The sequence below is a fragment of the Stenella coeruleoalba genome, assembly GCF_951394435.1.
Source record: "Stenella coeruleoalba genome assembly, chromosome: 3".
Taxonomy (NCBI): domain Eukaryota; kingdom Metazoa; phylum Chordata; class Mammalia; order Artiodactyla; family Delphinidae; genus Stenella; species Stenella coeruleoalba.
In genome coordinates, this window is record NC_137148.1 from 109650092 (window position 1) to 109664684 (window position 14593).

The 14593-nt window shown below is 43.1% G+C and overlaps 1 protein-coding gene across 1 annotated transcript; it reads left to right on the top strand.

Annotated features, from left to right (window-relative positions):
• Positions 1–12349: 12349 nt before the first annotated feature.
• On the top strand, positions 12350–13993 carry IL13 (interleukin 13; the record flags this gene model as incomplete). The annotated part of the gene is made up of 4 exons (XM_079917982.1): positions 12350–12858; positions 13145–13198; positions 13434–13538; positions 13886–13993. Exons 1-4 carry the CDS (start codon positions 12688–12690, stop codon positions 13991–13993), a joined length of 438 nt encoding a protein of 145 aa, XP_079774108.1. The 5' UTR covers positions 12350–12687.
• Positions 13994–14593: the final 600 nt, after the last annotated feature.

The window sequence follows — 14593 nt, forward strand, 5'->3', positions numbered from 1 at the left end:
TTGAATAAAAAATAAGAGAAAAAGATAAAATTAGAGCACTAGTCCATGAGGTATATAATCCAAAAAATGGTAGTTCCAATAAGAGGGAAGAGATAGAACAGAGGAAAAAGTCATAAAACATTTAAAAAATATCCCAATCTAAGTGTGAATATAGAAATATCTTCTTATAAAAAGTGAGAAAAAGCAAGGTACAAAATGTATATAGGATGCTACCTCATGTGTGGAAACAAGATAAAAATAAGACCATATATTCATAGTTGCTTATATAAACTCAGGATACACCAAAAAATTAATAAAAATAGTTATTTGGGGGGAGGGTGTTGAGGCATTTCACTGAATTTTTTCATATATTTCATTTTGATTTTTGAGCCATGTAAATGGAATACCTATTCAAAATTAGAAGTAAAAATAAAATTACTCTGCAGGAACCAGTGTTGTGGTAGGGAAACTTGAACTATAACTGATGAGTTGCTGGAGACTCAGCATGATCAAGTCTGAGAGATAAAAACTCCAGGGGACCCAGTCATGGGGGGCACACTTTTGTGAGTTTTGCCTCCAGGATCTCACCAGGTCCTCACAGTGAATATCAGAGAAAAGTCACCTCATGCTTCAGGCAGGGGGAAGGGAAATGAAATATTTTGAAACATGCCAGAGCATTCTATTCTGCTTAACAAGTCTGCCCTCAGGAGAAACTATTTTATTTTTTTATTTTTGGCTGCGTTGGGTCTTTGTTGCTGCGCACGGGCTTTCTCTAGTTGTGGCGAGCAGGGGCTACTCTTCATTGCAGTGTGCAGACTTCTCATTGCAGTGGCTTGTCTTGTTGCAGATCACTGGGCTCTAGGCACGTGGGCTTCAGTAGTTGTGGCACATGGGCTCAGTAGTTGTGGCTCGCGGGCTCTAGAGCGGAGGCTCAGTAGTTGTGGCGCACGGGCTTAGCTGCTCTGCGGCATGTGGGATCTTCCCGGACCAGGGCTCAAACCTGTGTCTCCCACGTTGCCAGGCAGATTCTTAACCACTGCACCATAAGGGAAGCCCAGGAGAAACTATTTAACTAAAGCCTAACCTGCTGGAGTTTTATCAGAGCCTGACTGGCCTAAGAGAAGAGAAACACCGAGCTCCAGCTGGCTCTAGCCATTCTGTCCCACTGAAGGGTGAGGGGACTTAGAGGCATGTGTGAAGTTCATAGTCCAAAGGGACAGGCTCACTAAAAGACTAAGACCTACTACTCATAGGACTACAGAAAACTACGCCCCCAACATACACAATTTACCATCACATTAATTAAGGCATATTTACAGCAGTTCTTTTTACCCAATACATTATATCTGGCTATCAAGAAAAAATTATGACATACTAAAAGGCAAAAGGCACAGTTGGAAGAGACAGAGCAAGCAAGACAACCAGACTGAGACATGGCAGGGATGTTGAGATTATCAGACCAGGAATTTTAAACAACTATAAGATGCTAAAGGCTTTAATGGATAAAACAGACAAGATGCAAGAATGGATGGGCAATGTAAGCAGAGAAAAGGAAATTATAAGAATGAACCAAAAAAAAATGCTAGAGATCAAAAACAATGAGAAAAAATGTCTTTGTTTTGCTTATTAGTAGACTGGACGCAGCTGAGAAAAGAATCTCTGAACTTGAGGATATCTCATTAGAAACCACCAAAATTGAAAAAAGCAAAGGGAATAAAAGAGAGAGAGAAAAAAAGAACAAAATATCCAATAACTATGGGACAACTACTAAAGGAGTAACATAAGTATAATCAGAATTCCAGAAGAAGAAAAAGAGAAGGAACAGAAGAAATATTTGAAACAATAATGATGGAAAAATCCCCCATATTAATGTCAGACACCAAACCACAGATCCAGGAAGCTCAGAGTACACTGAGCAGGATAAATGCCCCACCCCCAACCCCTCTCTCCAAATACACGTAGGCATATCATTTTCAAACTACAGAAAGTCAAAGACAAAAAGCTCTATTTATTCACAGAAACCAAGACATGGAAACAACCTAAATGTCCATTGACAGATGAATGGATAAAGAAGACGTGGTACATATATACAATGGAATACTACTCAGTCATAAAAAAGAACGAAATAATGCCATTTTCAGCAACATGGATACAACTAGAGATGATCATACTAAGTGAAGAAAGTCAGAAAGAGAAAGACAAATACCATATGACATCACTTATATGTAGAATCTAAAGTATCCTGTGATAAGCCATAATGGAAAAGAATATGAAAAAGAATATGTATAACTGAGTCACTTTGCTGTACAGCAGTAATTAACACAACTTTGTAAATCAACTATATTTCAATTTAAAAAAACTCTAAAAGAAGCTGGGGGTGGGGGTGGGGGAGGGATGCCTTACCTATAGAAGAATAAAGATAACAATTACACTTGTTTCTCTTCAGAAATCATGCAAGCAAAGAGTGGAGTGAAATATTTTAAATGTTAAGAGAAAAAAAGAAAACACACCACCAACCTAAAATTCTGTACCCTGAAAAATTATCCTTCAGAACTGAAGGAGAAATGAAGACTTAACTCAAGTAAAAATTAAGGGAATCTATTGCTAGTAGACTGAACTTGTAAGAAATGACAAAAGAAATCTTTAGGGAGAAGGAAAATGATAAAACTCAGATCTGCATAAAGAAAGAAGGAATAAGTGAAGGTAAAATAAAAAACATTTATTTTTTCTTATTCATAATTGATCTCATAATAATTTGTTCAAAATAATAATGGCAACAATGTATTTGATTATATATGCTTTTATATAAATAAATAAATATCAATACACACACACACACACACACACACACAGTTGGTCCTCCATATCCACAAGTTCTGCACCCATGGATACAGAGGGCTGACTGTAAGGGACTTCAGCATCTGTGAATTTTTGTATCTGCAGAGGGTCCTAGAACCAATCCCCTGTGGATACTGAGGGATGACTGCACACATATATAAACATACATGCTTATGTATAAGTGAAATGAATGACAACAATGAAACGAGACGGAAGAGAGGAATCAGGATTATTTTGTTATTATAAGGTACTCACACTACCCATGAAGTGGTATAGTGTTATTTGAAAATGAACTTGGATTAATTGTAAATACATACTGCCAACTCCAGGGCAATCACTAAAAGAAATTAAAAAGTATAACTAATGTGTTAATAAAAGAGAGACAACTGAAGCATGTAAAATAATTAAAACCACAAAAGGCAGAAAAAAAGTGAAAGGCAAAAATAGCAACAAAGAACAAGGAACACATAGAAAACAGTAACAATTACGGTAGACATTAATTTAACTATATCAATAATCCTTTTGAACATCAATGGCCTAAATGCACCAATTATTTCAGAGTAGGTCAAGAAACAAGACCTAAGTATTAATCTACTTTAAATATAAAGACATAAATAGAATAAAAGAAAATTGATGGAGAAAGATATACTATGATAACAGTAACCAAAAGAAAGCAGGAGTAGCGATATTAATACTAATAATGTGTTAATTTCAGACAGAACAGACTTCAGACCAGGGAAAGTTATCAGGGATAAAAAAAGGCATTACATAATGATAAAAGAGTCAATTCTCCAAGAAGACATATCCATCCTTAATGCGTTTGCCTCTAACAACAGAGGATCAAAATGTATGGGGCAAAAACTGATAGAACTGCAAAAAGAAATAGATGAATCCAGTATTATAGCTAGGAGACTTCAACACCCCTCTATCAGAAATGGAAAGATTCAGCAAGCAGAACTTCAGTAAGGACATAGTTGAATTCAACAGTACCATCAATCAACTGGATATAATAAATATCTATAGACTACTTCATCCAACAACAGCAGAATGTATATTCTTCTCAAGCTCGCACAAAAAGTTCACGAAGAACACCAAGACACCAATGCCTGCTGTCCTACCACAAGGAAATTAAACTAGAAATCAATAACAGAAAGAAAGCTGGAACACCTCCCCCAACTATATGGAGATTAAACAAAATACGTCTAAATAACTTATGGGTTAAAGAAGAAATCTCATGAGAAATTGAACAATATTTTGAACTAAATGGATATGAAAACATAACATCAAATTTTGTGGGATGTAGTGAAAGCAGTGCTTAGAGGAATATTTATAGCAATGAAAACATACAGTAGAAAAGAAGAAAGATCTAAAATCAATCATCTAAGCTTCTACCTTAGGAAATTAGAAAAAGAAGAGCAAATTAAATCCAAAGTAAGCAGAAGAAAAGAAATAATAAGAATTAGAACAGAAATCTATGAAATTGAAAACAGGAAATCAATAGAGAAAATCAACAAAATCAAAAGCTGGTTCTTTGAAAAGATCAATAACATCAATAAGCCTCTAGCCAGGTGAACTAAGGAAAAGGAGAGGACTCAAATTACTAATAACATAAATGAAAGAGCGACATCACTATAGATCCTATGGACATTAAAAGGATAATAAAGGAACAATATGAACAACCCTATAGTGCTCGCTTTGGCAGCACATATACTAAAATTGGAACAACCCTATGGCTACAAATTTGATAACCTAGATGAAAATGGACCAATTCCTTGAAAGATACAATCTGCCAAAACTCACACAAGAAGAAACAGGCAATCTGAATAGGCCTATATCTATCAAAGAAATTGAATAATACATAATAACCTTCCAAAATAGAAAGCACCAGGCCCAGAATTCATGGGGAATTCGACAAAATGTTTAAGAAAGAAATTAAATAAATTATCTACAATATCTTTCAGAACATGGAACTAGAGAAAATACTTCCTAACTCATCCTATGAGGCCAGCATTACCCTAATAACAAAACAGACAAAGATATTACAAGAAAAAAAGTACCAATCAATATCTGTGATAAAATGCAAAAATCCTCAACAAAATATTAGCAAACTGAATGCAAAAAAGGAACCAAAGAATTATACAGCACCACCTAGTGGGATTTATCCCAGATATGCCAGGCTGCTTCATATTCAAAAATCAATTAATATAATCCATCACATCAACAGGCTAAAGAAGAAGAATCACATGATCATACTAATAGATACAGAAAAAGCATTTTATAAAATCCACCACCCATTCATGATAAAACCTCTCAGTAAACTAAGAATAGAGGGGAACTTCCTCAATTTGATAAAGGATATCTACAAAAACCTATAGTTAACATCATACATCATGGTGAGAAACTTGAAGCTTTCCCACGAAGATCAGAAGCAAGGCAAGGATATCTCCAATCACCACTGCTTTTCAATGTCATACTAGAAGTCCTAGCTAATGCAACAAGACAAGAAAAGGAAATAAAAAGAATACAGATTAGGAAGAAAGAAAGAAAGCCTTGTTGATGACATGAGAGCCTAAGTATAAAATCCAAAAGGATCAACAGAAACTCCTGAAACTAATAAGTGATTATAGCAGGGTTGCAGGATATAAGTTTCATACACAAAAGTCAATCACTTTCCTATATACCAGCAATGAACAAGTGGAATTTGAAATACTGTTTACAGTAGTACCCCCAAAATGAAATACTTAGGTATAAATCTAACAAAATACATATGAGATCTATATGAGGAAAACTACAAAATTCTGATGAGAGAAATCAAAGAACTAAGCAAACAGAGAGATAATCCATGTTCATGGATAGGAAGAATCAATACTGTCAACATGTCAGTTCTTCCCAACTTGGTCTATGGATTCAAGCAATCCCAATCAATATTCCAACAAGTTATTTTGAAGATATTAACAAGATTATAAAATTTATATGGAGAGGCAAAAGATCCAGAATATTGAAGAAGAACAAAGTTGGTGGACTGACACTACCCAACATCAGGACTTATTATAAGGCTACAATAATCAGGACAGTGTGGTATTAGTAAAAGAATAGACAAATAGATCAATGGAATAGAACAGAGAGCCCATAAATAGACCCATATAAATATAGTCAACTGATCTTTGGCAGAGGAGCAAAGGGAATACAATGGAACAAAGATAATCTTTTCAACAAAAAACGCAGGAACTGGACACCCGCTGGCAAAAAATAAATAAATAGGGCTTCCCTGGTGGCACAGTGGTTAAGAATCTGCCTGCCAACGCAGGGGACATGGGTTCAATCCCTGGTCTGGGAAGATCCCACATGCCATGGCGGAGCAACTAAGCCTGTGCACCACAACTACTGAGCCTGTGCTCTAGAGCCCATGAGCCACAACTACTGAGCCCACGTGCCACAACTACTTAAGCCCATGCGCCTAGGGCCCATGCGCCTAGGGCCCGTGCTCCACAACAAGAGTAGACCCCGCTCTCCGCAACTAGAGAAAGCCCGCACGCAGCAACGAAGACCCAACACGACCAAAAATAAATAAAATTTTAAAAAATAAAAAATAAAATTTTATATATATATATATATGAATCACAGACCTGAATGTAAAACACAAATCTATAAAACTTCTAGAAGATAGCATAGGAGAAAATGTAGATGACTTTGGGTTTGGTGATGACTTTTTACATGCAACACCAGAGGCATGCAGAGGCATGATCCATGAAAGAAATAATTGATAAACTGGATTTCATTAAAATAAAAAATTTCTTCTTTGCAAAAAATACTCTCAAGAGAATGAAGACAAGCCAGAGACTGGGAGAAAATATCTGTAAAAGACATCAGATAAAGGACTGTTATCCGATATATACTTAAAACTCAACAATAAGCAAATGAACAGCCCAATTTTTTTTTTTTTTTTTTTTTTTTTTTTTTTTTTTGCGATACGCGGGCCTCTCACTGTTGTGGCCTCTCCCGTTGCGGAGCACAGGCTCTGGACGCGCAGGCTCAGTGGCCATGGCTCACGGGCCCAGCCGCTCCGCGGCATGTGGGATCTTCCCAGACCGGGGCACGAACCCGTGTCCCCTGCATCGGCAGGCGGACTCTCAACCACTGTGCCACCAGGGAAGCCCGAACAGCCCAATTTTAAAAAGAGGTCAAAGACCTTAACAGACACCTCACCCAAGAAAATACACAGACGGCAAGTAAGCGTATGAAAAGCTACTCCACACCATATATCATCAGGAAAATGTAAATTAAAACAACAGTGAGATACCATTACATACCCATTTGGTCAAAATCCAAAACACTGACAACACCAAATTCTCACGAAGATGTGAAGCAACAGGAACTCTCATTCACTGCCGGTGGGAATGCAAAATGGTACAGTCACTTTGGAAGACACTTTGACAGTTTCCTACAAAATTAAACATACTCTTACCATATGATCCAGTGTTTGCATCCTTTGGTACTTATGCAAATTGAAAACTTACGTCCACACAAAAATTTGCACATGGATGTCTATAGCAGTTTTACTCATAACTGCCAAAACTTGATGCAACCAAGATAGCCTTCTGTAGATAAGTGGATAAATAAACTTGGTACACCCAGACAACAGAATATTATTCCATGCTAAAAAGAAATGAGCTGTCAAGCCATGAAAAGACATGGAAGAAACATAAATGCATATTACTAAGTGAAAAAAGCCAATCTGAAAAGGTTACATAATGTATGATTCCAACTGTATGATTCTGGAAAACGCACAACTATGGAAAAAGTAAAAAGATCAGTGGTAGCCACAGGTTAGGAGTGAAGATAGGGTGAATAATAGGTGGAGCACAGAGGATTTTTTAGTGCAATGAAACTACTCTCTCTCTCTCTCTATACACACACACACACACACACACACACACACACACACACACACACACACATATGGCAATGGATATATGACATTACACATTTGTTAAAACCCATAGAACGTACAACACGAAGAATGAACCCTAAGGTAAACTATGGACTCTGGGTGATACTGATGTGTTCCTGTAGGCTCATCAATTGCACCACTCTGTTGGGGGATGTTGATTATGTATATGTGGGGTTAGGGAGTATATGGAAACTCTCTGTACTTTCTACTCAATTTTGCTATGAATCTAAAAAAAAATCTATTTTTTTAAAAAAGGAATGGCTTTACAATAATTTTTTAAATAAAATAGGAACAGAGGTTTAAAAAAATTTTTTTAATCAGAATGGCCATCATCAAAAAGTCTACAAATAATAAATGCTGGGGAGGGTGTGGAGAAAAGGGAACCCTCCTACACTGCTGATGGGAATGTAAACTGGCGCAGCCACTATGGAAAACTAAAAATAGAGTTATCATATGATCCAGCAATCCCAATCCTGGGCATATATCCAGAAAAGACGAAAGCTAATTTGAAAAGATACATGCACCCCAATGTTCATAGCAGCACTACTTACAATAGCTAAGACATGGAAGCAACTGAACTGTCCATGGACAGATGAATGGATAAAGAAGATGTGGTGTATATATACAATGGAATACTACTCAGCCATAAAAAAGGATGAAATAATGCCATTTGCAGAACATGGATGGACCTAGAGATTATCATACTAAGTGAAGTAAGTCAGAGAAAGACAAATATTATGACATCACTTAAATGTGGAATCTAAAAAACAGTACAAATTAACTTATTTACAAAACAGGAACAGACTCACAGACATAGAAAACCAACTTATGGTTACCAAAGGGAAAGGAGGGAGAGGGATAAATTAGGAGTATGGAATTAACAGATACACACTACCATATATAAACTAGATAAACAACAAGGATTTACTGTAGAGCACAGGGAACTATATTCAATATCTTTAAATAACTTATAAGGAAAAGAATTTTTTTTTAAGATTACATATACAACCAAATCACTTTGCTGTACATCTGAAACTAACACAATATGGTAAATCAGCTATATTTCAATAAAAAAGTTTTTTAAAGAAAGAAAATTTCCCAGAACTTAGTGACATGTTTGTTTGAAAGAGCCCACTGTGTCTGGCATCATAGATGAAAACAAAGCTACACCAAGAAACATCACTGTAAAATTTGGGGCATGGGAACCAAGAAATTTTCCTACAGATTTCCAGAGAGTTAGAAAAGATCTGGATACAAAATGCCTTTGGACTTCTGAAGATACTGGAAGATAGGAGGCAATAGCACAGGTATTCAAAATTCTGAAGGAAAATTATTTCCTGCCTGAAATTCTGTGTTTATTTGGATGTGTTACCCACAAGAAAGAGGAAGACCTGGGATGCAAGGAATAGGAGAGCCACATAGGAAAGAAGAGAAGGGAATTCCCATGGCAGGATGACAGGAGTCCTCAGCATGACAGCTGTACAGAAGTTGTCAGATGGCAGCTGTCCATGTCCGAGCAGGTCAACAGGCTCCAGGGGAGATTTTCTTGGGAAGATGAAATTGTGAAAATAACTGATTTACCCAAATCTGTAAAAAGGACATTCATGTAAGTGGCTGAGAATTTAGGATTAAATCACAGAGGAACATAGAAAAATTAAGCAAATGGAAAAAATAAGACAATTATTAGGAAAAAAGTTTTGAGGGAAAATTAGTCTTAGTTAACTATATGTTTCAGCTGAGAATATATTAGCGTAATTATGTAAACAGTAAACAAAGCTTTTGGCCAACGCAAATTATGATCTACGCATATTGGTAGAATGAGAAAAAAGGAAAGATGCAGTGGAAGAAGGACAGCAAGGAGGAGAAGAATTAAATATTCATCGTAAACCACAGATACTGCCTACATTTGAAAATCGAGAAATCCAGAAACATGGAGGAGGTAAATACCAAAAGAAGCAGTTAAGGTCGTGGTTCCTCTGGAGAAGAGGCCAAGGGGGTAGAGGTGGGGAGCTGCCTGTCAACAACTGAAGGCTCTGAGATTTTATCCCACTTGCATGCTAACCAGTCAGCTTGCCACAGTTTCACGGAGGCTGGCAGAAGACACAAGACTCCTGCATCAGAGACAAAGAACAGATTGTTAGACACAGCACTAGTAGTATTATCTTTTATTTGGTTCCCTGAACCCCAGTTCTCACAGAGTGGTGCCAAGAGAGCCAGATGGTACCTGTACACACAGTGTAAGTACAGGAGAAGAAGCCTGAGCTGAGACAGCCTGAATTGCTAATAATGGACAGTAAGTCTGCCTGCCTTTTTTCTTCAGAGGAAGATGCTGTCTCTTCCAAGGTTGCTTGCTATGCAAACATGTCGAAAAAGACTGTAGGGAACAAAGTAGGGAAGTCAGTGCCTCACTCACAAGACGTGAAGACCAATGGAGGAATTCTCAAAAGTGATGTTTTTCTTAATAAACCTCCTCGAATTATTTGATTTTTTAAAAATTACATGCACGTATAACTTCCATAAAAATGAAAATTTACTTAGGAATTTTACATTATTAAAACAACTTGCCTGACACTCCTACTGATTGGGTATCTCTTCTTTCCAACGGAGAGCCAAAGTCGGAAAAATATTGGAAAAGGAAGTTTTCCAAAACTTCGCGCAGGGCGGGCTGGCCCCAATGAAGGGCGGTCCCAACCCCAGCTGTCCAATCTGTGCTGAGACCCAGGCGGTGAGGCCCGCGAGCCCGCCCTTCCCTGGCCTCGCATCGGGGAAGGCTCCTATACGCCCCGAGTGCCCGGTTCTGCACCTGCAAGACCCGGATGGGGCGGCCCAACGCCGTGGCTGGTGGAGAGATGCAAGCCACGTGTGTCAAGTGCCCGGAGCAGCACTTTTGTACTTGTGTTGATTGCAATGATCCGGGATGTGAACCAAGCCTCGATGAAAAAAAAAAAAAAAAAAAAAAAAGCATCATGGTCCAGCTGACTAGCCAGCGGGGGCTCGTTCGGGGCTGAGGGCCAGAGCGGGTGTCCAGAGCACAGCGCAGGAAGAGGGGTGGGCAGCTCTGCCGTGTCGCCGCAGGATCCCCGGCCCCGGGGGGGACGAACGCGACATCCCCTCGCTTGTGCGCACACGCGCCCTGGCCCTGCCGGGCGCTCGGACCGCTCGCTCCCGCCCTTGCAGCTCCCTCGCCCGGCCTCTGACCCACACAGACCCAGGCCCGGGGGCGGGCGTGGGCGCTTCTCCGAGAAGCGGGTCTGCACTCCTACCCCTCCCTCCCTCCCTCCCCGGCCGAAGCCTTCGGCCACAGAGTGAGCCTGGCCCGCGCGGATCCCGTTTATCAGCCCCATCTCCCATTACATAAGGCGGCGCCTATCTCCAGGGCATCGCCACAACCTCGGGCCTTCTCCCACGCGCGGGGGCGCACCTGCCCACCGCTCCCCGCTTGGTTTTGCTGGTCCTAGAGGTGGAGGGGGGCGTTCCACTCATCTTGACGCAGCCCACGGTGGTTCCCCACTCCTTCCACCAACACAGGGACCCCCACGGGAGATGCTACTGACCCTATTCTGCAGATAAGGAAACTGAGGTCACAGAAGCAGGCGGCGGCGCTCCGGGCACTGGGGAGCCACTAGGGGCAGGGCCCGGCTTCCAAGCGTTAGGGCCTGCAATTGTGCTGGGAAACTTGGGGCTGGGAGAGAAGACAGGGTGGGAATCACGTTACCAGTGAGAGGAGAGGGTGGGCAAGGCCGGCAGGCTTCTAAGCAGGGGCGACAGCCCCAGCGTCCCCTGGAGGACCCTTGTGAGGAGGCTGAGCCCCATTGTCATTGGACAGAGAGGTAGCCTGAGCAGACAGAGAGGGCCGAGAGGGGGAGGCACTGGCTTAGGGGAGGAAGTGGGTGAGGGAGACTTGACATCAGCACCCAAGAGGCAAATGCTGTGGCCTCAGTTGCATGGGTTTCTGGAGGACTTCTGGAAAAGCGGGGAAATGGCTACATGCCAGTGTCCCTGCAGGGGGCGGGCTGCCCACAGGGGACCCTGGAGTGGGGGCAGGCCCAGGAGTCACACTCCACAGCCTTCAATCTGCAAGGGAAACTTGAGGCCTCGGAGGGCAGAGGTGGTCGCCCCAGGTCTCAAGTGGCAGTGGGAACAGTTAGTCTCCAGGGCTAAGGCTGGGTCCACCTCTTGCCGGCCCCACCCACTGAGGGTCTCCCAGCAGGACGGACCCACACTGAAGGCTGGGTGGGGCACCCAGTGTCCAGGCTGCGCGTGCTGAGAGTTATCAGCAAAACAACTTCTCAAAGGAAAGATCCCAGGAGGATCCCTGAGTCTGATTGGATCTTTCAATAGAGACCTGGGAATCTGCGGGGCCAACAGGGAATCAGGTGGGCCAAAAGAAGTGAACTTCACTCTTCTCCTTTTATCCTGTTTGAATTTTGTACCCAGAGCAAGTATTGTTTTGGTAATGTAACACACCAGTTCATTGAAAAAAATAAAACCCCCAGATTCCCACATCTGATAGACTGTGGTCACAGCACTGTCTGCCCAGCATTTCTGGTGACCTAAAGGGATCTGAGGACAGGAGCTGGGTGGGCACCTAGGGTGGACCATGGGCAAAAGTGCTGGATTTCCAGCTGGCACGGTTGACACCAGGCTGCCCTCAGGGCCCTCTCACCTACCCCACCAGGAAGCTCCTCCAGATCTTGGAAACGGCCCCAGAACCCTCTCAGTAATAAGTCTATAAGAAATCAAATTCTTTCCTTTATGTGACGCTGGATTTTCCACAAAGTAAAATCAAGATGAGTAAAGATGTGGTTTGTAGATAGTGTCCGACAAAGCGGAGACCAGGGTGTGAGGCATCACCACTTGGGCCTATAAAAGCTGCCACAAGAGGCCAAGGCCACAAGATACTCAGCTTAGGCCAGCCTATGCGTCTGCTTCTCACTCTTCCTGTGGCTCTAGGCTCCATGGCGCTCTGGTTGACTGTGGTCATTGCTCTCACCTGCTTTGGTGGCCTCGCCTCCCTGGGCCCTGTGCCTCCCTCTACAGCCCTCAAGGAGCTCATTGAAGAGCTGGTCAATATCACCCAGAACCAGAAGGTGAGTGCCTGCTGGCCAGGCCCTGGCTACGGCAAGCTTTGCACAAGGCTTGTCCCTTACTGGCTGTGTTACTCAGTTTTTCTCTCTCAGCTCCAAGACCCTGTACAACGGGTCTCCCCTGCTGTGCAGAGCAGGAACTGAAGCTCAGGAACACTGAAGGTCCCAGGCCTGCCCCTGCTATATGGGGATGCCTGTGGGGCCTGATCCCTGTAGAGACTTGGCCTGGGCTGGCTGGGCAGGTCTGGGACCCTGCCAGCACTCAGCTCACTGTCCTCTGCTCCCTCAGGCACCTCTGTGCAATGGCAGCATGGTGTGGAGTGTCAACCTGACAGCCAACATGGTGAGGACCCCTGGGCACTGGGGGGAGGTGGCTGAGGCTGCAGCCCTCTGCTTGTCTTTTCTGAGCCTTGCTCACACGGCTGGCGGTTCCAGGCAGGCTTCAAGAGCCAATCTCTACCCCTCATCATCTGGGCTCCCCACCACCCAGACCCACCTCCACCAGGCCTCCCAGCCCCCTCCCTCCTGCAGACTCACTGAATGTGCTGCCTGACCCCCCGGCGTTTTCGTCCCCACAGTACTGTTCAGCCCTGGAAGCCCTGATCAACGTCTCCAACTGCAGTGCCATCCAAAGGACCCAGAGGATGCTGAGCGCACTCTGTCTTCACAAGCCCTCAGCTGGGGTAAGGCCCCCCTGCCCACCCCGACCCTGCACCCACTTCTGCCAGGCCTGGGCTCACCCTGGGAGCTTCAGGGGAAGCTGGCTGAGCATCTGAGGCATGTGTCCACAAAGGGGTGGGCCCACTGTGGAAGCAGGGACGTGCCTTTGGGATTTCCAAGTCGTGGCCTGAGGGCTCCTGACTCCTACCTGAGTTTCAGTTCCACATCTGTAAAATGTGGGTAATAACAGTACTCACCTCATGGGGGGTTTTGTGGGGATTGAACCAGCCGGTCCCTGGAAAGCCCCTGGTAGATGCTGATCGTCCTGGTTCTGGCGTTCCACTAACATGCTGGCCTCTTTGCCCTGCAGCAGGTTTCCAGCGAGCACATCCGAGACACCAAAATTGAAGTGGCCCACTTCTTAAAAGACCTGCTCAAACATTCAAGGAGCATTTTTCACTATGGAAAATTCAGCTGAAGCATGAAGAGCTAGCATTATTATTTGCAGAGGCAGACCCTGACCATCTAAGTTGCAGATTTATTTTTCTTTCAAATGTCAGAAATTTCTTGGGGAGACTGGAGGAGGGTTAGGGAGGGGGGTAAGGTTTCCTTAGCTTAGACCTGAGCCTGTGCTGCCTGCCTTGAGCCCAGCCAGTCCCACCTGCCCTGTGCCTTGGTGCCCGGGGCTCAGGCTGGTGGGCCTCCTCCATCTGGGGCTCCGAGCTGGGTGGACAAGGATGGACATTGCCCCACGTGACCTCCCCCTCCTCAGAACAAACTAGCGTTACAACGGGTGCCACCCTCGTCAGACAGCCAGTGGAAGAGCCACCTGCTTTACACCGGGGCAACTGAGGCAGACAGCAGCCCAGGCACATTTCTTCTTGGCCTTATTTATTATTGTGTGTTATTTAAACAAGTGTTTTTGTCTGTACTGGGGATAGGGAGGGACTGTTACTGCCAGAACTTGGAGCCAAGGGCCTGGAAACTTGGGGCTCCAGCACTAAAGCAGCGAGCATTAGGAATCCCTGGCAATAAGTACTGTGTGCAAACTTCTGCTACCTCACTGGGGTCCTGGGGC